At 39.0% G+C, this 21,804-nt stretch overlaps 1 protein-coding gene across 1 annotated transcript in view; it reads right to left on the minus strand.

The window, feature by feature from the left end:
• Positions 1 to 703: 703 nt before the first annotated feature.
• The window catches only part of KIF15 (kinesin family member 15), a 73,608-nt gene continuing 52,507 nt past the window's right edge, over positions 704 to 21,804 (minus strand). The window contains exons 18-34 of the mRNA XM_079934081.1: positions 21,635 to 21,742; positions 21,264 to 21,369; positions 20,201 to 20,366; positions 17,618 to 17,768; positions 17,371 to 17,456; positions 16,325 to 16,394; positions 15,855 to 15,941; positions 15,150 to 15,254; positions 14,208 to 14,330; positions 12,251 to 12,397; positions 11,239 to 11,340; positions 10,779 to 10,943; positions 9,169 to 9,278; positions 6,333 to 6,402; positions 5,254 to 5,291; positions 1,290 to 1,455; positions 704 to 1,051 (exon numbers count right to left, since the gene is read on the minus strand). Of these exons, the coding sequence (XP_079790207.1) occupies positions 908 to 1,051; positions 1,290 to 1,455; positions 5,254 to 5,291; positions 6,333 to 6,402; positions 9,169 to 9,278; positions 10,779 to 10,943; positions 11,239 to 11,340; positions 12,251 to 12,397; positions 14,208 to 14,330; positions 15,150 to 15,254; positions 15,855 to 15,941; positions 16,325 to 16,394; positions 17,371 to 17,456; positions 17,618 to 17,768; positions 20,201 to 20,366; positions 21,264 to 21,369; positions 21,635 to 21,742 (1,944 nt within the window). The 3' untranslated portion in view covers positions 704 to 907. The remainder of the gene's footprint in view (positions 1,052 to 1,289; positions 1,456 to 5,253; positions 5,292 to 6,332; positions 6,403 to 9,168; positions 9,279 to 10,778; positions 10,944 to 11,238; positions 11,341 to 12,250; positions 12,398 to 14,207; positions 14,331 to 15,149; positions 15,255 to 15,854; positions 15,942 to 16,324; positions 16,395 to 17,370; positions 17,457 to 17,617; positions 17,769 to 20,200; positions 20,367 to 21,263; positions 21,370 to 21,634; positions 21,743 to 21,804) is intronic.

A 21,804-nucleotide genomic window follows, 5' to 3' on the forward strand; every position in this document is an offset into this window, starting at 1 on the left:
TTTTAAAAGATTTTATTACATTTTGAAAAATGGCCATATTAACAGTCATAAAAAAGGCCCATGAGAACACTTCAAGTAGGAATACAAAAATAATCTATATTAACAAGTTTGCTATTCATGCACACTGCACCATCACTAACCTCACTGTAAGTTTTGGAACCTGCATATTGTTGGAGCTTCTGATGCAAGACTCAAAGGAGATTATGTCAGTACTGAAGGAAAAAAATAATCTGGCCAACATCCACTGTAAAACTGCAGCTACGGGCTTTTATTTTAAAAAGACAAAAGGTTTTCTCAATATTTACAGCTTTGAAACGGTAACCTCTAACTGCAGGCTGCGGGCTGCCACAGGTGTGCACAGGTGCAGAGAGTTCATAAGAAACTTGAGGGTCAGCCCCCCAACCCCCACATACACAGGTAATAGTCGTGGCTCTTAATTCAGCTCTGCTAAGTGCGCAAGGAGAGGTCTTACTTCTATAAGAGGGAAAGAAGTCTCCAAACAAGGTAGGTAGTTGATCGGGATCCTTATGATTCATTCATTTCTTTTCTTTTAAAAATAAATTTTCAGCACGCAACTTTTCTGACTCCTGGTCAGTAATTTTTAAGAAAAGGAAAAGAAAAAAAATTAAGGCTCTAATTCTTGCAGGAAGAGTTATTCTTGGCATTCATTAACTTTAAATTTCAAACTACGACTATAATTTTCCATTTGTAAACTACTTTAACAGTAAACAAGAATCTCATGTGTATGATAACTGACTGAATTATGCTTACAATAGCAATGGCTGAATTTTTTCTTTTTTTAATTCAGGAGGTTCCCTGAAGAAAGCAGTTAAGTGATTCAATAGTTAAATTAAATTTTAACTAAATCATCATTTAAAAACCAGAATGAGTTTATTCGGCACAATTTTCAGGAGTTTACCTCAGCAAGCCTGATGTTTTCCTTCTTTAGCCGCACAACGTACTGGATCTTCTGATGTAGGTTTCGGTGACCTACCAACTTCCCATTTTCCTCGGCGAGACACTCCACCTGCTTCCTTAACATTTCCATCTCCTGCAGGTAAATCAATCCAGGGAAGGGAAAATGAGCTGCTTTTAATTTTTATTTTAAAATAACATTATTTCGTGCCTTCCAAGAGCACAGGGAGGGAGAGACAAAGCCCAGGTTCCCAGCTTTCGTGACCACACATCTTTGCGTGCACCGGAGCAACTGTAAACCACGGGATGCCCAATCACAGCCAGGAGACTTATGCTGATCGGCTCTGTTAATAAAAACCAACACACAAATGCACCTGGCACGTTCTCTCCTTTTCTTCATACAATTCTTCCAGCTTTGATCTTAGTTGTTCCTTTTCTTGGAACGCTTTAGACTCCAACATTCTAACTCGTTCAACTTCCTCAGTCATTGTAACGTAGTCGGTCTCTTTGTTCTGAAGGGCACTCTGGAGCTGTTCTAGGCTGTAACAGTAACTATCGCGTTATGGTCTCCCAAAGGCACGTAATTATAAAACAGTACTCAAATCAGACACTTGCCACCCAAGCCCAGAATTTTTATTTGAAAGTATCACTAATATTCAGCCCTCCCCTTTCTGACAGCACAGGAAGACGGCAAGAGCTGCAGATACACTTTTTTTATGGTTGTTTTACCCAAAATTTTCATTTTGGAAAGCTCCACAAACCGTTTTTCACACAACAAAAATTTAGAATGGAAACTTTTAGATCCAGCCCTCAGAGCAAACTGTTACTTAAGCATTATTACAGTCTGCATGGTTTATTCAGTGCCCCATATCTTAATCATTTCTGGTTTCAAAAACTGGTTCTCAGATTGTGGGACACTAGTCATTTCTTCAAGGATGTGCTATTTAGAAGTTATACACTTTATGCAACTATCAATTGAAAATAAACATTAAAAAGAAAGGTTACCCATGGATGGACCTAGAAATTGTCATACTGAGTAAAGTTAAGTCAGACAGAGAAAGACAAATATCATGGTATCACTTATATGCAGAATCTAAAAAAAAAATGATACAAATGAACTTATTTACAAAACGGAAACAGACTCATAGACTTAGATTATGAATTTATGGTTACCAGGGGGAAAGGGAGGTGGGAAGGGATAGTTAGGAAGTTTGGGATTGACATGTATACACTGCTATATTTAAAACAGTGTTGGATAACCAACAAGGACCTACTGTATAGCACAGGGAACTCTGCTCAATACTATGTAACAACCTAAATGGGAAAAGAATTTGAAAAAGAATAGATACATGTATACATATAACTTAATCACTTTGCTGTACACCTGAAACTAAGACAACATTGTTAATCAGCTATACTCCAATATAAAATGTTAAAAAAAAGAATAGTGTTCAAAAGGGGAAAAAAAAAAGGGTTACCAAACAATTATATAGAATTTCACAAAACTAACTGAATCCTATAAGCTCCCCAAAGAAACAATTGTTTTTTATTTATTTTACAATGCATATGGAATAGAAAGCTGATGATTTAAGTGATGTAATACACAGAATTAAAAATACCACTTAAGGCCAAGAATTTCTTGGGCGGTGTTTTCAGACTACATTCTGTGGAACCTCAGGAGGACAGCGTGGGGGTGAGGGCACTGATGTTCTCCCAATTCATCTGGAGCTGTTCTGCTTTTGTCTTACGTGTTCTGCTTTCATTTCATGAAAAGGCTTTGTGGCATGGCAGACACTGCACGTGCCTACCCAACAGCCAATCCCTTGCTTTTTATAAAAACTCAGTTTATTCAGAGGACAAGAAAGGGAGAGGAGAAGCACACCCAGTTCCCAAAGATTAGTAAATAATAACTGGTCTGAGCTAAAACCATGGTTATCTCTACCCCACTGCCAGATACTGGTTTTCTCAGGTTGCCCTGCAGGCATGCTAATTCTGGATAAGGAGACACAATGAATCTTGAGGGTTTCTGGGAGTTTTTTTCCCTGAAAAAAGAAAGTCCTTTTGAACCCACAACACTGCAAGCTGTGATTCTGTTTATGTTGTTTGGAGCTGCAGCAGCCATCTTGTAGTCAATAGGCCACAAGCAAGAGTACCAAAAGCAGAAGAATGGGAAGGGTCTGGGTCAGTGATGGCATCACTGAGTCAATGCACCTCCAGACCTCTTGTTATGTGAAATTAAACATCTGCCTACACCACTGTTGGCTTGGTATTCAGTTCTTTGTAGCTTTTTAAAAGCATTGTCACATACACGTGTGGATAACGCAGTGTTTAAAATTGCTGCTGTAGGCTGGGACTGATAAAACCATGTATGCCATTTTCTAGAGGTTGCTTCACTTGCCACTCTGTGGGCTCCTGTAGTCCCAGGGACGCTGTAGCACTGGTTACTAGATCATGAAATAAATTACGTATCAGCTTAGATAGCTTTTATTCTTTTTGCTAGAAGGTCTCAAATGGGTATTATCTATACTTCTACAAACTATACAGGTGGATTCTCATAGATCCTGTAAGTGATCCAGATTTCTGTCCTAGCCCTACAGCTAACTGGCAAGGAACCAGTCCCCAAACTGCTCAAATGCAGATGAAAGTGTTGAACAAAGTTCTGTCCCACACCTATATTCTATTAAGTATATGATTCTATGATGCAAATGACTCAATAACTGAGTAACAAATCTTTCACAAGTTGGGTGGTCTTTGTCAGCTGATCATTAAAAAGATTTTTTTTTTTTTTGGCCACACCATGAGGCATGTGAGATCTTAGTTCCCTGACCAGGGATCGAACCCATGTCCCCTGTAGTGGAAGCACAGAGTCTTAACCACTGGACCACCAGGGAAGTCCCTAAAAAGAATTTTTGATGACATATCACTATGTAACTTCTGGCATATTAACTTGGATAGAGTTCAAATAATTGAAGGACAATATTCTAACAAAACTTCCATTGTTATTTACTTAGTATGTGAATAAGATTTCTCAGCCTTTATATCTATAAAAACAAAAAGTAAGAACAGAATTGATAGTGAATACTGTTTGATTCCAGAATTAAGTGCAACAGAATGAGCTAATTAAAGAAAAAGCATTAAGATAAAATGCATTGAGAGATGCATTTCCAATAAAATTTTACTTGTATAATAATTATTCATAAAAATTTACAATAAATTCAGGATAGTTTAATAACTGTAATGAAAACTCAATCCAGAAAAAATATAACACTTAGAGCCATATGAATATAATAAATTTTTACAAATTACTTGTAATTTGCATACATTTTCATTGATGAGTTATGATAGGGAAGTCAATAAAAAATTTTCCAAACAATATATTAAATTAGGATATAATTCTGCATGGGTATAGAATGGAAACTTAAATTCAAAGGAAAAAGGAAAAATGTGAAATTTTAGACTTACGAATTTCTTCAAGTATTTTTTTAAATGGGTAGAAAGTACCAAATCAGTTGGATAACTTTTAAAAGAACACCACAAAAGCTTTATTTCTAAATGTCACTATTTTCAGTAGGTCAAAACGTCTATCCTTTGCAATAATTTAAACTTACAATGAAAAATTTTAGACACAGTCAACTCCAAAAATGTGCAAGAGGGTATATGGTGTTTCAAAATTCTTTTAGGAGGTAAAACAAGTGAAAATGTTTGAGAATCGCTGTTCCTGATCAGATCTATTCTATTCAGAGAGTAAAATATCTTTCTAACATTTTATCACTTTGTTAATACCAACCAGTTTACTTATTTTGAACTTGATAGAAAATACAGTGTATCTTGTTTATCACAGAATGAGGCAGTTTATAAGATTACATAAATTAAAATATAAGAACTATATGAATAAAATAAAATCATGTCCATAGAAAACATATGAAGAGACATAAGGTCAAGACCAGAAGAATTCATAGTATTGATCCATGGGTCTGAGAGGGCCTCAAGGTTTTAAATCAGAGGAAACCAGAAGTGAGAAAGAAACCTGGTCGGTTATATAGTTCTCATTGTCCATGAGGAGAAAACCCATCAATTCCCCCAGGGAAGCTAAGGTTTTCCTGGCACTTATTTCTTTAAGTTTGTTTTTGGAATGGCTTCATGCGAGGAACCCCTTTAGCAAGTGGTATTTAAGAAAAGAATTTTGTAAATATCTATTATGTTCACATATTACTGCAGAAAGGAAAGAATTTACTTACCTTGTGGATATTATAAGCATTTCTTTCTTTAGAGGAATACTGGTTGGTGTTAATAAAGAAACGATCAACAAGAACTTGAATTACAAAAGAGTGTACTTACTCTGCTTTCATTTTTAGCATTTCTTCAACCAATTTATTCTATAAGAAGATTAAAGAAAGAGAAAGAAAAAATGACTTAAGTTCTTAACATTGCTAAACAAAAGACTGAAAGTAATCAGTCCGCTCTCCCTAATGGTAATAAAACCAATTAAAGCAAATTCCTTTACAATACATGCATCTCAATGTTCACAATGGCACTATTTACAACAGCCAAGACATGGAAGCAACCTAAATGTCTATGAACAGATGAATGGATAAAGAAGATGTAGTACATATGGACAACGGAGTATTACTCAGCCATAAAAAAGAATGAAATAATGCCATTTGCAGTAACATGGATGGACCTAGAGATTATCACGTTAAGTGAAGTAAGTCAGAGAAATATCATATGGTATCACTTATAGGCAGAATCTAAAAATAGATACAAATTAGCTTATTTACGAAACAGAAACAGACTCACAGACATAGAAAACAAACTTACAGTTACCAAAGGGGAAAGGGGGAGAGGGATAAATTTGGAGTTTGGGATTAGCGGATACAAACTACTATACGTAAAATAGATAAACAACAAGGTCCTACTGTATAGTACAGGGAACTATATTCAATATCCTCTAATAAAACATAATGGAAAAGAATATGAAAAAGAATACACATATAGGTATAACAATCATTTTGCTGTACATCAGAAACTAACACAATATTGTAAATCAACTATACCTCAATTAAAATAAAAAAGGGACATCCTTTTCCACAATCCCAGCTACACACACATAAAGGGGGTACCTATTTACAACCGTTCATGTATTGTGCCCTTTAAGGCCTCAAATAGGCACTCGATACTCGCTTCTAAATGGAGAATTCTGTGTGAGCAGTAGGCTTACCGTCTAGGCATGAAGACTAATTCACTCTTAATTCTCAGCTATAGCTAAATACTGATGGTAAATATCAAACTTAACAGGAATACAGGAAGACAAAATTTCAATAATAAAATGGCTTCTAAAATACATAACCATAAATGCTAACTATAAAAGCATTTTTCACACAAGAAAAAAACAACTATTATGTAAAAAAAAATCATACTTTAGCAAGTCTTTCTTTGATTTCTTCTTGTTCATTCTTCAGCTGCTGCATGTCTGAATGATTCTGTTCACTGCATTAGATTAGGAAGGGAGGATGGGAAAAGTGTCAAACATATTCAAGTATCGATTTTGTATCTATTACATGCAGCAATGCCAAAATGTGCAAAGAAGAGCGAATTCTATGGTGATTAGGTCAAGTTAGCACAGTCAATAAGCATGATCAACACATGAAGATGAAATAAGGTACCTCCCCAGCATTCGGGATTCCTTCCATACAAAAGTGAGATGAGCAAAGCTGGGAAATCTAATTACAGGGTTTGGCTGAGAATAAAGTATTAACTTAGAGCGGTACCATCTGAAGATCATATGTGAACAAAATGGGGCTGAAAGGACAGTCCAGGTGCCTGGCATGAATGTGGTTGGCTGGGTCGGGATGGTGGGGGAAACACAGGACACACATGGGGGCGGGGCAGGCCCCTCACACTGTCCTGTCCTGTGGAGCCTCTGATGCCCCCTCTTTGCTTTGGATTTCAGGTCTGGGACTGCTGTAGCCCTTTTTATTTATTATTTTTGGCCACGATACGCGGCGTGCGGAATCTTAGTTCCCCAACCAGGGATCAAACCCGTGCCCCCGGTCACCAGGGAATTCCCTGCATTGGATATCATAGTCAGCTGGAGATTTTCTGATGCCACTCGGGCTTCCCATACATGCTGACACCAAGAAGGGGATTCTCTGAGCACCAGACATAAATCCCGTCATGGAAAAGAAACACTCCTCTGTACAAAGAAAATTACATTCTGGACTATACATCAGTATCATGTGAATTTGATTAATGTGAGGCCATCTCTGTGAGCCTGACCAGGTTGGATAATAAATTGAGTTTCTGTGGGCAGCCCCTGGATCAGGAGACACCCCCCCTAGGAGAACCTGCCTGAAGGCCTCTGGCTTCTCTAGAAATCTCTCTCTCACTGGTGAGTAAAGGATCATTCCTTGAAGGAAAACAGAAGCTACATTAGTTTCTTCCACTTAATGAATCTGACAGCCTAGATAAAAATGGTAGTGAGGAAAACACCCCAAAACATTAGGGCAGATGTGTTTTCTGTTGTCTAATCGGGAGGGGGTGGGTGGGTAACTTTTACTGTCAAGAACCAGACATAGGTTTTGGGAGCCATAAGGTTTCCGGCACAGCTATGCAACTGGGCTGCTGTAATGCAAAGGCAGCCACTGTGATATTTATATGAAAGAACCGGACTGCTCCAGTGAAACTTCAGTTACCAAACAGGCTGACCCCTGGGCTATAATTTTCTTCTATTCTAATCTTTCATGGAGAAGGTTCTGTATGGCTCCTCACAAATGGGACATAAGGCTATGAAATAAAGTATTTTAAATTGTGGTTTTATACATGATCTGGTAACGTTCTAAGTTCCATGCTCAAATTAACTCTTGATAAAAGGTACAATGCTTTTCTTTAATATGCCTGGACATGGGGGTGGAGCATATGGAAACTAGGTGAGCAGACTGTGGACTACCTGCATCAAAATCACCCAGAAGGGGAAGTGAAATCCCTACAAGAGGATGCTTAATAAAATGAGCTCCTATGCTCACTAAAACTTGAAAAGAACCATTTAGGGGAATTCCCTGGCAGTCCAGTTGTTAGGACTCTGAGCTTTCACTGCCGAGCGCTCGAGTTCAGTCCTTGGTCAGGGAACTAAGATCCCCCTGCACCCTGCCACCCAGCAAAGAAACATTTAGGAATAGGTTGTTAGCACAGCCACCATCACCAACCTCAAATATCCATTGTCTCACTTAGGTTTGGACAGTGCACGTCAGGGCTGCTTCTGGACAGGGATGGGGAGCAGCGGGAGTGGGAAGCGCCTGTTAAGATCTTCTGACAACAGCAGCAGAAGCAGACACCCCTAACCTGGGATGCTGAATTCACAAAGGGCTTCCATCCCCAATACAGACCCCCTTTGACAAACCTCAACTTCCTGCGCAGTCTCATAGACCACCCTCATCTCCATCCCTCACTCAGGGGTGGGATCATAAATCTACCGTGTCTACTTAACAGCCACCATTTACTGAGTGGCTCCCCTCTCCTAAGCACTGTAACGAGCACTTTACACACGTTATCTTTGGTCTTTAAAACACCTTGTATAAGAGGTGTCATCTCCCTCACTTTATTGCTAAGGAAACTGAGGCACTAAGAGGTTTAAAGATGTGTCCAAAGTCACACAACTTTCAAGTGTCAGAGACACGATATAACCTGGGTGCAGTTGCCCTTGACAAGACGCTGTGCTGTTATCAGATACAACTAGAAGACTGAGCTGAGGCCAAAACACACACCCACACGCAAACATCCACATCCACACCCACCCCCCCCCCACACACACACAGAGACCTAACAGAACGCCCCCCTGTTCAGCTTCTCCTAGGAACGTGCCCTTCACCAGAAGCCAAGAAGCAAAACCAAGAAAATTCTCCCTTTTTCTGCTGGCAGAACCTTGAGCCTTGTCTTGTTGACATATTTGCTCCCGCCTCACCCCTTTCAAATACAAGTAGACAGTTTGGTTCAAGTATTTCACGTGTTTGAAATTCATTTCAATAGCTCTATAGCAATACAAAAGTTAACAGAGTGGGCAAGATGGTGATGACCTTATTTTCCCTCTCTGGTAAAACAACCCCCTCATCAGACCTGATTGAGAAGCAACCCCTGGAGCGGCTCCTGGATCAGCAAGAAACATGACACACGCTGTGAAACCTATGCTGACCTCATTCACTCAACTATCCCCAGGCAGGCCAAGATTTAGCTCACAGACTGCTCGTGGCTCTTTCTCACCTGTTGTCCTTTTGTCTTTTAATATCATCCAGCTGACCTTGCAGGAGCCAGTTTTTCTCTCTTAACTGCTCGGCTTCCAGGCGTAGGTTTTCCATTTCACACAACTGCTCCTAATAACATCAAATCAGGTCTTTTCAGAAAACACCTTATAGTAGGCATTATTTTGCTCCCCAGGCCGTGATGAGACAGGTATTCCTCTTTTAAGCTCCCTCCACACACTGAACACTGCTCTGGGTATCACTGGAGAAAAAGTAGACTATGAGAAGCTCTCAGGGGCTCCGAATGTGATTAATTTTCATGCCCCCATTGTCTTAAACATAGTCTCTTATCAATATCACATAATTTGGACTTCCCTGGCAGTCCAGCGGTTAAGACTCTGCACTTCCACTGCAGGGGGCACGGGTTCGATCCCTGGTTGGGGAACTAGGATCCCATATGCCAGGCGGCACGGCCAAAAAAACCCCCAAACAAACCTTAATTCATTAAAATTCCTTTATGAGAAAAGATGAACAAAAGCATCTACTACTTTGGTAAATGTTCTATTTGATTCTATTTATTAGATTCTAATTTTTAAAAATTGATGTGCCACAGCCTCAAAATACTTAATTGGATTCTGACTTGAAAATCATGAGCATAACCACCCAGAGGAAATAAATACTCGTCTGCAGGGAGTGAACTTTTTGATTTACTTCTGCTTATCTATTGTTTGATTTCTTTTAACCTGATCCAATTTCTTCTAAGTACCAAGATCATGCCACGTTCCTGAGATAGCAGCATACTGAGAGCCGCCCTGAATAAAAAAGCCAGGAATGATCCCCTCTATGAGAAACAAAGCTTAAGAGTGATACTGTCTTCCTACACAGAAGGCTAATTTTGTTCCTAAACAAAAACTCACTGCAGAGCCATGAGGTCACAGACTATCTGCTATGGGGCATCGCATCCTCCCTACACTCCCTTCTGCACCCACACTACACCTACCCAGGCGCTTCTCCACGCACTTCCCACCCCAACACCACCCTAAATATACTCTCCCACACACAAAAACCATACCCCCCAAGTACGGGGCGAAAAACACTAGAAGGAAGTTGAAAGAAATGGCAAACAAGAGAAACACACAAAAGCAAATCTCTCTAACAAAGTCCAACAACAGAAAAATGGGTGAAGGATACAGTTCATAGACACAAAAAACCAAAAGATGCTCAATCTGACTCCTAATAAGAAAAATACAAATTTAAAAATACAATGAGATAACGTGCTTCAGCTATTAAACTGGCAAAAATCTAAAAGTTGGACAGCACTGTCATGAGAGTAGTTAGTGCAGCCTGTATGATATGACACCATAGCATGAAAAACAAATGGGGCAGGGAGACAATGCTTACGCGCCTGGTTATAGGTGCTGCTGAAAAGTTCTCAGAAGATAACTAAGAAACTAGCTACACCTGAAGCCTACAGGGACAGCAAACTAGGCAGCTTGGAGTTAGGGGTGAGAGGAAGACTTTTCTCCATCTACCCTGGAGTTCTGTCCCTTTTGAATTTTGGATCCTCAGTCACCATGAAAGATACTGCTTATTTTGAAACATTAAATTCATTGAAAAAAATTACCCAGTTACCTTTATTCTGAGGATTTCAGCATTTTTGACTTCTCTGTCTTCATTTAGCTTTGTTATAAGGTGTTGCAAAGAAATCTTGGAGGCTCTCCCATCTTCTATCTCTTGTTCTTGCGTTTCCAGGAGTTTCGCCAAATGTGTTTGAAAGTGTGGTGGTGTTTTAGGGCTCTAAAATAAAATCAAATTTCACCCAGATACCTGATTAAGTGGTTATAAAGATTTCATTGTAAATATACTTGCCAAGCACGTAGAAAGTACACAGGCTACATATATAGCTCGCTATTCTAATTCTTGTCCAAGTAAAACAAATAAAACACTGGTACCTTTTTATCAAAAAAAGCAGAAAAGCTGTTAGTGAAAATCTTTTTCTGTAAAGACAAAGCTGGTCTTAGCAATTTCCAACTTCCATCGCTCACAAAATTGCTTATTCCTCCTGAAATGCCCTCTTTCTTATGAGAAGTACCTGGGGATACTTGGCAGCAGAATCCATCACATGCTCTAGCTGCCTCATTTTGAAGTTATATTCATTCTTCTTCTGTTCTACTTCCTCTTTCTTTTGGTTTAGCTGGGAAAATTGAACAGATTATAAGATTACAAGTTAGAAAATAATACACGTACATGGTCCGATTAGAACAGACAATCCTCCCAAGGCATGCAGAAATGGACTTCTTCCATTATTTTTTCAGGGCTTGATTGATAATTTGACATTTCTCTCACAAATTTATTTACACTTTAAAAGAAACTTCTTTTTTAAGTTTCACAAGTAATCAAAGGGTCATTTGAGGAAAGTTACAAAATATATTATAAAACTACACTAGCCAAAAAAGAGGACAAAAGTCAGCTATGGGACTTCCCTCGTGGCGCAGTGGTTAAGAATCCTCCTGCCAATGCAGGGGACACGGGTTCGAGCCCTGGTCCAGGAAGATCCCACGTGCCACGGAGCAACTAAGCCTGTGCACCACAACTACTGAGGTTGTGCTCTAGAGCCTGCAAGCCACAACTATTGAGCCTGCATGCCCTAGAGCCCACGTGCCGCAACTACTCTGCCCATGTGCTTCAACTACTGAAGCCCAAGCGCTTAGAGCCTGTGCTCCGCAACGAAGAGTAGCCCCCACTCGCCGCAACTAGAGAAGCCCATGAGCAGCAACAAAGACCCAACGCAGCCAAAGATAAAAATTAAAATTTAAAAAAAAACAAAGTCAGGCATAACCTTTGCCACAGTGGTTAGAACTTGCTGGCACGTGTCAAGGGCAGAGGGTGGGCAGGAGGACAGCCACCAAGTCTGAACACACAGAAGCAACCAGGTTGTTAAGAGTCGACAGCGCTGCTGCCCCACTACCTACTCGCCCTGCTAGCCCACCTTTCTGAATGCAGAGAATTAGCCGAGGCTGGGAACTCATGAGCTCAACCGCCACACAGTCCTGCTCCCCCAACCCCCAAAGCCCATCCTGAGCGACGATCACCCTGCATCTCACCTCATGCTGGAGCTCCTGGATGAGGGCGTCCTTCCTGGTCAGCTCCTCCTGGGCCGACTGCAGAAGCCCCGAGTGCTTTTTCGAGGCCTCGGTGAGCATGTTCAGCTGCTCAGTGGCGTGAGCCAGGTCCTCACAGAGCATGTCCCTCTGTTAGGGGACAATCCCCACAGGGGAAGACTCTCTTTAATTGTGGTGCTCCAATATCGATTTGAAAATCATTACTATGAATGATTTTTAAAACGTTAAGAAAGTTTTAAGTGAGAATCTTTTTTTTTTTTTGCTTGTATGCTAATCCATTCCAAGACAAACCAAGCAGTTAATACTTAAGTCATGAGGTCCAGAGACAAATACTACAGTAAATTCATATAAGTATCCCAGTTGAGGTCTAACTGCCCTCTGCTCCCCTCTCCCCTCAACCCCAGGTAATCTCTTACAGCTGATCTCTCCTTCCTTGGGAGGACTCCAGGCATGGGTCTCTAGTTTACCTGTTGTCTCACCAATAGATTCTAGTCCATTATACACGGGAAGGTAAACAGTTGTAAAGATGAGTACCCCTCAGCTCATTGGGGAGGGGCTGGCCAGTTCACCAGACTGTGATACAGTGTCATAGGCCATCAGATTTTCAGGGGAGTAGTAGCTTGATGGAAAGTGGCAGAGAGAGTTAGAAGTCCTATAGGTTGCATACTAATTCCTATGTACACAGTGTATGTAATCTCTACCAAATTAGAGCAGAATCTATTCCCCCTAACTTTCCAAATGTGCATGTATATGTGCACAGATATATATAATAGTGTACGTTACATATACATTAAACATACAGTATTATATATGTCATAGATACAATATGTGTACTGCACACATGTACCTGATAGATCACAAACATCTCCACATATACTTACTCTTTTATTGTATCATTTTCATTGAGTGGGCTCTATTTCATCTTATGGATGCACCACCATTTAACCCTTCACTAAATATTTCAGTTGATTTGAATTTTTCACTATTATATGCATCTAATTCTCATATCTAGATTATTGTTGGGTTGTCCAAAAAGCCAACCGCCTCAAGTCAGTCACACCCAACTGTTCCCCTTTATGAGGATGCTCCACAAACATTCACAGGTGCCAGGCTTCCCTCCCTAGCAAAGTCTTATACTATCTTCTCCGGGAAGCTCTTTGGAATTCTCCAGGCATAACTGCTCCTCTCCCTCCCTTTTCTGTGCTCCCAAGTCATTTGTTACATCATAATACATCTACCTCTTAAGCTAGATTGCATGCCTCAAGGTAAGTAACTGTGTTTCAATCATTCTTCCATTCTCAAATGACAAACAGGTACAGGTTGTATGGCAGCTGGGTTCAATAAATATTTGTTGAATTTGTTTCATGGATAGCAAGAAAACTATTTCTAAAGCAGGTTCAGAGCAGTATACACAGTGGGTTACCATCTGTGTGAAAAAACTCAAGGTATATAGGATTAGCCAAAAATACCTCTGGAAGGATATACAAGAGGGAATGTATATTGCTTTATATATTTTGAATTTTGAACCACACGACAGTACTGCTTAATTTTTTAAAAGATACATTTACATCAACAACAAGATAATTAAAACTTATTTTAGCTAAAACACAAGAAGCAATTTTGTGGTTAACCAGCCCTTTCTTTGCTCCCTGCTGCTACCACTGCATCCAAGTAAATGCAGTTTCCACTCTGCTTCCTTTTCAGAAGAGGGTGAGTTACAGGAACTTAGCATGGTGTTAGCACAAATGAATGAAAATAAATCAACTTAACAAAATATAACAATCTTAGTATTATCTATCAATTGCCTAACTACCTTAGGGAAAGTGGCTCAAATTATGACTTACTCCTTTTTAAAAGTCTTCTATTTATTCATTAATAACACACAGAAACATACTGACAAGTAATAAACCAAAAAGGGTGACGATGTGTTAACATCTACCTCTATGTCCTCGGAGAGTATTCTCAGTCTAAGGGATTCTTTCAGATCCAGAATGTCCACTTCCTGTCTCTTAATCAATGCTTTGCTCTCTTCTTTGTCAACCAAAGCAGAATTATATTTGCCCTACAGAAAAGAAAATGATGATACAAGATCTGTCTGCTTTATTATCAGTTTATTTTTAGATTATAATAACTGAAGAATGAGTCTGAGTTCCAAGGTGATGACCAGATCAACACAAATAAATTCAATAACCACTTGTTGAATGAAGGAGTGGAAGAGTTAATGGATGAATGGCAAGAAGAAGTGGAAAAGTCCCACAGGTATCAGTGAAAAACCATCTGGTTTTGTCATCTTTATCAGAAACCAGTGGAGTGCGGCAAGCTCCCTTTGGAGCACAGGAGTGAGGAACATTAACAAAAAACTACCTTGACCCAAGGGACGGAGGAAGCATTCACCACTTATATGCAGGAAGAGTAAGGAGTTACTTTAGGAAATGATAAAGTCCAATAATGGGGAAACAAACTCACTTTCTAAATCACTGATGTCTCTGAACTTAACTAAAATGTGCTATTTTTTTTTTCTTGAAGCAATTAAGGAACACCACATACCCTTAACCATCAGAGGCAACAGCCAGTCTGTTTCTGATCTGATTTGGATCAGCAATTCCCAAATGTGCACAGAGAGCACTGTTCCCAGGTCAGTGAGATCTGAGAAATGCTGCAGCCAACTCTGCCTTCCCGAGATGCACACAGCACACACGTCAGCATATTAAAGGCCCTGCGGGTTCTGCAGATACCGAAGCCTGCTGAGCTTTCACTACTACATATTTTCAAACGTGGGTGACCACAGAACCCTTTTTTCTGTGGGGCATTGGTTAACCACTTGAGTCTGTGAACTGTGCCTCCTGCTCAAATTTCATATCTTCTTGGCGACAGAACTTACATTGATGTCCTTCAGTTCTTGCCTCAGTGTGTCTATGGTTTCTGTTTTCTCAGAGACTGAGGTTCTTAGCTCCTGGATCTGGCTCATGAGGTCAGCTACAACTTCCTGACAAGGACAGAAACAATATCTTCATACCCAATGACAGCAACGAGATCTTTTTTTAATGATAAATCATTTATCTTTCCAAATGACAATAGAAGTCAATTTTATTTTAGCAAAATACCATGTGTCACATTACATTAGTAATATTACCAATTTATATTTTATTGGTTTTCTAATATTTTAGTTAATCATTTGCTTTGGTTTCATGAATGAATAAGAGCTAGACATATAAGGAATGTACACCTAATTTTATGTTCAGACATACATATTAATGTTTATTATTCTAGTTAAAGCCAACACCAGGGATTTGAGAATTTGTATCGTGGCACTCACAATCAATGAGAAAAGGTCGCACTGACGGCATCCTAGTTAAAGGGGGCAGGGATGTGTTTTAGAAACACTGCCATCAAGAGTGACAGAACAGTTTGGGTTGAAGTTATGAGGAAAATTAACTTAAAGACTTCATTCTCTAGCAACCTTGGAAGATGAGCAAGGCCTAAGTGCATACAGAAATGCTAGCTAACCCTGGGAGCAGGAGACTGGAATGTGATGGCAGCGTTTATAAGGAAAATGCAGGGGGCTATAGCCTCAACCTCTACCTACCTTGTCAGCATCTCTAGACTTCTCCAGAGAACTGATTACTTTTTCGGTAGCACACAAACTCTCTTCTAGTTTCTGTACTTTTGCCATCTATGGGGAAAAAAATCAATATTTTTAGAAAAAGAATTAAATCACAAAGTTAAGCACACACATGTATTTTAAAAAGCATAAAAGGAGTTGAAGTCTGCTTTTCATAGTAAACAGTGTATACTAAGGAGTAATATTTGAAAATAAAAAGTTGGGTTAAACGAGAATGATTTTGTGGTCTCTATCAGGAAACCACCAACAAATTATGATTATAGCCATCTGGGAGTTAGAAAAACAAGAGTTGAAAGTAATACAACCAACCAAAAATTCCATCTTTTTATTATAAATTTTCAACATCTGAAAGCTGAAACAGTTTTTATAACAAATCTCTTTGGACATCAGGAATAAAAGTTATAAACCTCAGTGAGAGTATAGCACATTTTTACCTGCTGCTCACACTTGGCCATCTCCTTCTGTTTCTCCTGACGTACAGCTTCAAGAACTTCTAAGATTTCTCTGGAAAAGAAGAACTATCTTTTACTCATGACTCATTCAATGGAAACAGGAACTGAGTCCGTTCGTACAGAAGAGATTCAATGCAATGCAACTGAACTTTATTAGACACATACTTGGTGTTAGGAATTGTATTCCAGTAGGATCAGAAATTTGAACCAGTTTCTTCAACAGTTATTTAACAAAAACCCAGTTTTGTGCCAGGACAGTTTATTTTTCTCCAGAGTACTTAGGACTCTCTAACATAATATATACTATTTACTTATTACCCATCTCTCTGTGCTACAATGTGAACCTCAAAAGGACAGGGCTATTTTGTTCACTGTCTTACCTCTAAATGTCCTGGCATTTACCAGAACAGTGCCTGGCTTGCTGGATATCACTAAGCGTTTGAATGAGCGACTAAATGTTAACTGTCTTTGCCAATCAGATGGAGTCACCAGTATATAGCAGGGACTAGAAGAGAATCTGTCTCATGGTAAGAACTCTACAAGTATCTGCTGAATACACTAATACAAATTCTTCTTATTAGAGTAATAATTCTCCTGTTGGCTGGAACGAAGAGACTGAGAGAGATCACCAAGGAAAAGAATTTGGAGAGAGGAAGAAAGACAATGGTGTTCATAAAAGGGACCAGAAGAAAAAAAGAGCAGAGAAATCAAATAGTAGAGATAGAAATAAATCAGTCCCCACCTTTCAATAATAAATACTGTGATTTATTTACAGAAGGTCCCGAGTTCTGATCACCACCAACTGCTATTCATTTAAAAAGTACTGTAGCTAAGTATTAAATGTTTTGAAAAATTAAGTTTCTCTACATAGCCATTTATACAAAAAAATCTGATATTCCTTTTGGAATGCTTTAAAAAAAAAACTTAACAGGCTATTAGCAATTAAAAAAAAAAGAAAACCCGCAAGATAAAGAATGTGGTAGTAAATGATATTCTAGTCAACTACGGAAAAGGTAAATAGCACTCACTTAGAACTGTTTTCTTTATCTTCTTCAAATTGTAATAATAATTTGTTATTGCGTTCTTTCTCTGCCTCAAAAAGCTCCATCAAATTCTAAAAGACAATGTTATATTAGATTTTAAGGTGCAGTCAACAAACACATGGAGTACCTTCTACGTGGCAGGCACAACGGGCCAGTACAGAAGTTAGGAGGAGGTCAAACAGTCACACATCCAGAGCAAGTTCATCAATAACCAATATCCTTCTTAACTTACATTCAGATCAGATTTCAGAGTCTCATTTTCTTTTTTGCAGTTTTGGAGGTTTTTTGAAAGTTGGTCAATTTCAAACTTCATTACTTCTTGTAAGTTGTCATAGGAATCCTGTAGGCAGGTTTTGCTCTCAAGAAGCTTTTCATTTTCTAATCTTTAACAGGAAAACATTTTTACAAATGTAAATATAGACATTAAATGTAGTTCTGCTAGTCAGATTTATCTGCAGTTCACTTTATCCCATCTACAGACCATTTCCAACTTACAAAAGGCTTGACTGATGTAAAGCTCCTCACAGACTTCTGTGAAATGGTCATTATGATGTGATGCACGAATATTAGTGTGATGGGGATGGAAAAGACAGGTTGGGCATGTTAGCCTGCAGCCATTTACTTCTTCATTCTTTCTCCCATGATTTCAAACCAGACATGCTTAATTGATTGGCAATTTTGGGTGATGAGACTCATTTAGGGGGTTCCAGACCTAACCCTCATGTAAACTAAAGACTGTCCATTGATTTAATTTTGCTGATAGCTGAACTCTATAGACTCAACACCTATTCTCCCGACTCTAGGAAGGTTTTTCAAGATGGCAAATATGGCTTGGATCTGAGCAAGAGAATAAACTCCTTTAGGACAGAACTATCTTTTAAAGTCACATGATTATTACTTATTGCTTTTTAAGTTTTCACCCTCTTATTCTACTTAGCAACATACTGTGACATGCCCAAACAGAGTTCATCCAAAAACTAGTAAACATGACCTCTGGACCACCCAAAACAGATGTCCCAGCTTGTACACAGAGGCCTATGAGACCTGGATCTATCTGGCTTCACTAACTCCATGCAGAGCAGAAATGGCAAATTATGAAGTAAGATAAATCAGTTGCTAAAGATAGATATACAGACAATACATGGTAGGGAGGGAGAACATATGATTTACGATACAAACTCTATATATAAAGCAGGTAAAATAATTCAAGAAATACACGGCGGTTGGGTGGTTTCACTTAGAGGCCTTAACCTTTGAGAGCCATGACAGTTTAAGCAACCCAGTAAGTGATATACTCAATGTACGTCACGTTGAGTGCAAAAAAAATCACACAAAATTAGTTTACGACAGAGCCAAGATCAGATTTAGTGATTCGGACGTTAAAAACTAATACCAGGTGTAAGAAAAAACAACAGTGCACCTGTGATGACAAATAGCCATTGACCAGCAGTCTTGGTGCTGGGGAAACGGTGCCGGGGAGTGCAGGCTGTGCTGACTTATAGCACAGGCCCCTCTCTAAAGGATGGTTGCCATACAAGAATGTGGGCCCAGTGCTGGTGGCACCAACTTGTCGGATTTTTAAGAGGATGCTGAAATATGGATCTTTATTAGGAAGTTCTCAATTTAAAAAACTTTATGCTAAATTGTTTTCAAAAACCATACTGGGCAGGCCCAACAAAAACATGTCTATGGAGACATGCAGACCTCAAGTTTTCTTCCTCTATTTTTAATTCCTTGTTGCATATTCAAAAAACACTCAAGGCTTACAGGTTTTAGTCTTTGCAATGTCTACAAAAACTAAATTCAAGGTTGTCTATTAGCAGCTTTTCTAGGGTAAGCAGTCACACTCATATCACACTCACAGTATCACAATCAAAATGTCCATTATTAAATTATTGCCATAGACTTGGGAAATAGCATCAAAACCACAAGATGGTTTTAAGTTACGTTTTACAAAAGGTTGAAATTAGTGAGGGAAAAAACCAAACAATTTACATCTTAGATTACTTTGTTTCAAGATTACCAGCACTTGACTAACTAGCCAGCCTCTGGAGTTACTGTGGACAAGGGTGGCAACTACATATTTGGTCTACCTTGTACTGTCCCTTCTAGTAAGAGCACACCTTTCCCGCTGGAGAGGAAACAGACACATCACCTCTGTTGGGCCAACACTTGGCAAGTGACTGATGCAAAAGTAAGCAGATGACTCAAGCAAGAACAATACCAGTTTTCTCTGGGATTGATATATGGCAATGGGGAGAGAGAATTTCTTCACAGGGATTGTTATGCCAGGAGACAGAAGATGGAGCTGTCTGAGGCAATCTGTTCCCCATCACATAGAGCAAGGTCCTCAACAGTAGAAGAGAATAAGGGCAATACACAGAGGAAAGAAGAGCAGAGAGAAAGGGAGGGAGGGAGTCAAAGAGGAAGTGAGGGAGAGAAGCTGGGGGGGATGGGGGGATGCGGATGCACACTGACAATATTGTTTGAGATTCAATCTAGTTTGTCCGTGAAACCAAAATCACCTCTGGGGCTTCCCAATGTCGTGAGCCAATAAACTACCTTTTTTTTTTTTTTTTTTTTAAATGGGGGCACAATGCGGCTTGCAGGATTTTAGTTCCCTGACCAGGGATCAAACCCAGGCCCTCGGCAGTGAAAGCACAGAGTCCTAACCACTGGACAGCCAGGGAATTTCCAATAAATTACCTCTTAGTTTTTTAAACTAGTTTGAGTTGGGTTTATAGCACTTGTACTTCAAGTAGTCCTGGGTTACAGGCCAATCAGGCAACTTGAAACAATAACAGAACAACTCTACCTGACATTATCTAGTTGAAGCTGTACATGCATGTGTCTTTCAGAAAGGCTGTTGAGTTCTTTCTCCTGACTCTCTCTGAATGAAATATATTCCAGTTTCACCGAAGACAGCTCCTTGTCTGCAGAATGAAGAACTACTCGCAGGTCATGTACCTCACTTTTCAAAACTAAAACAAACAAACAAACACATAATAACTCTTAACAGACTTTTCTTTACATGTATGTTTTACAAAGGAGGCAAATAAATTTGATAGGTACCCTTCACACAATCAGCAAAAACAAGTTGAAGAGACCATTTTAAGTGTAAAAATTTTGAACAACTAAATGGGAGGTATCTAGGAGCACTGAGATTTCTATTTTCTTCCTCTCCCTTGCTCATGGTTTTTCGTATATTTCTACCAAAAAAAAAAAGTTAACACCTGTCCCTCACATGTAGGTCATTTGATTTTTCTACATTTCTCCTGCAGAATGTGCATCAAAACTCTTCAAATAAGAAAAAAAGACAAGAGATTTAACGTATTTTAAGTGACCTAATCTTACTTATTGAAAACCCTTGGAGATGCACCAGAACGTTCCAAAATAGGTTAAACACTCTGGTCTTCTAAGGAAACTCCAACTGGAATTAAAATTAGGTTACTTTTTAGATCAAAGAAAAGGAAACGGCTGTCTTTTTTGCCTTAGCTTTATCATAAGCTATTGCAAATACTCTGATGAAAGAAGAAACTGAAAAAATTGGGAATTAAATGATATTCCCACATCTATGAATATATACAAATATATTTTATGCTTTTTTGTCACTAGTAAAACGTTCATCTTATGAATTCAAGACACTTCGTTTTCAAAGCAGTATTAAAACTTTAAGCAAACATTTGTATCATTTGTTTGAGAGCAGTCCTGGAAAAAATGACCCTTTATAATACATTGCTATTACTCATCTGGTCTAATTTAAAACAAACAAACAGAAACAACCAACCAAAAACACAGGGACAACATTTTATCCATATGAGTAAAAAGATACTGAGTTACAGTATTCAGATTAGGAAGCTTCCAGTGTTCAGACTCACAGTCATTCTTGGTCTGAGTGTCTTGAAGCTGCTTTTCAAGGACATTCAACTGAGAGAGATACCCTTGCTGCTGTTTGGTCCAATCAGTTCTTTCCGATGAGAAAAGCTTTGGGAAAGAGATAAATTTACTGGAAAAAAAATACTAGCATGTTAAGACACACTCCAAATCATCACCTTGTTTCTGTTTTTAAAATCTAGTCTTAAATTCAGACTAGGGATGTGTGTCTCATTATAGTAGGTGAAGTAACAAAATAGAGAATACAACTCAAATAAACCTTGACCAAGGCTTCATAAAGTCATTTCCTTCCTGGGATGCTCTTACTTTGAGGATCTGTTTCATGTATTTTCTGAGGCAATGCTCACGGTCTCACCTCCTGCATTTGAGTAGAATGATGTTCCAGTTTGTCAATGTGCTGCTGAAGCTTTAGGTTTTTATGCTCTTCTTCATCCAACTTGACTTGAAGGGCACACATTTGTTCCTGCAACACAAGAACTTCAGTGGTCAAAAATTCTTTTAATGGACATCTTAAACATTCCATAA

Source organism: Stenella coeruleoalba (genome assembly GCF_951394435.1).
Source record: "Stenella coeruleoalba genome assembly, chromosome: 10".
Taxonomy (NCBI): domain Eukaryota; kingdom Metazoa; phylum Chordata; class Mammalia; order Artiodactyla; family Delphinidae; genus Stenella; species Stenella coeruleoalba.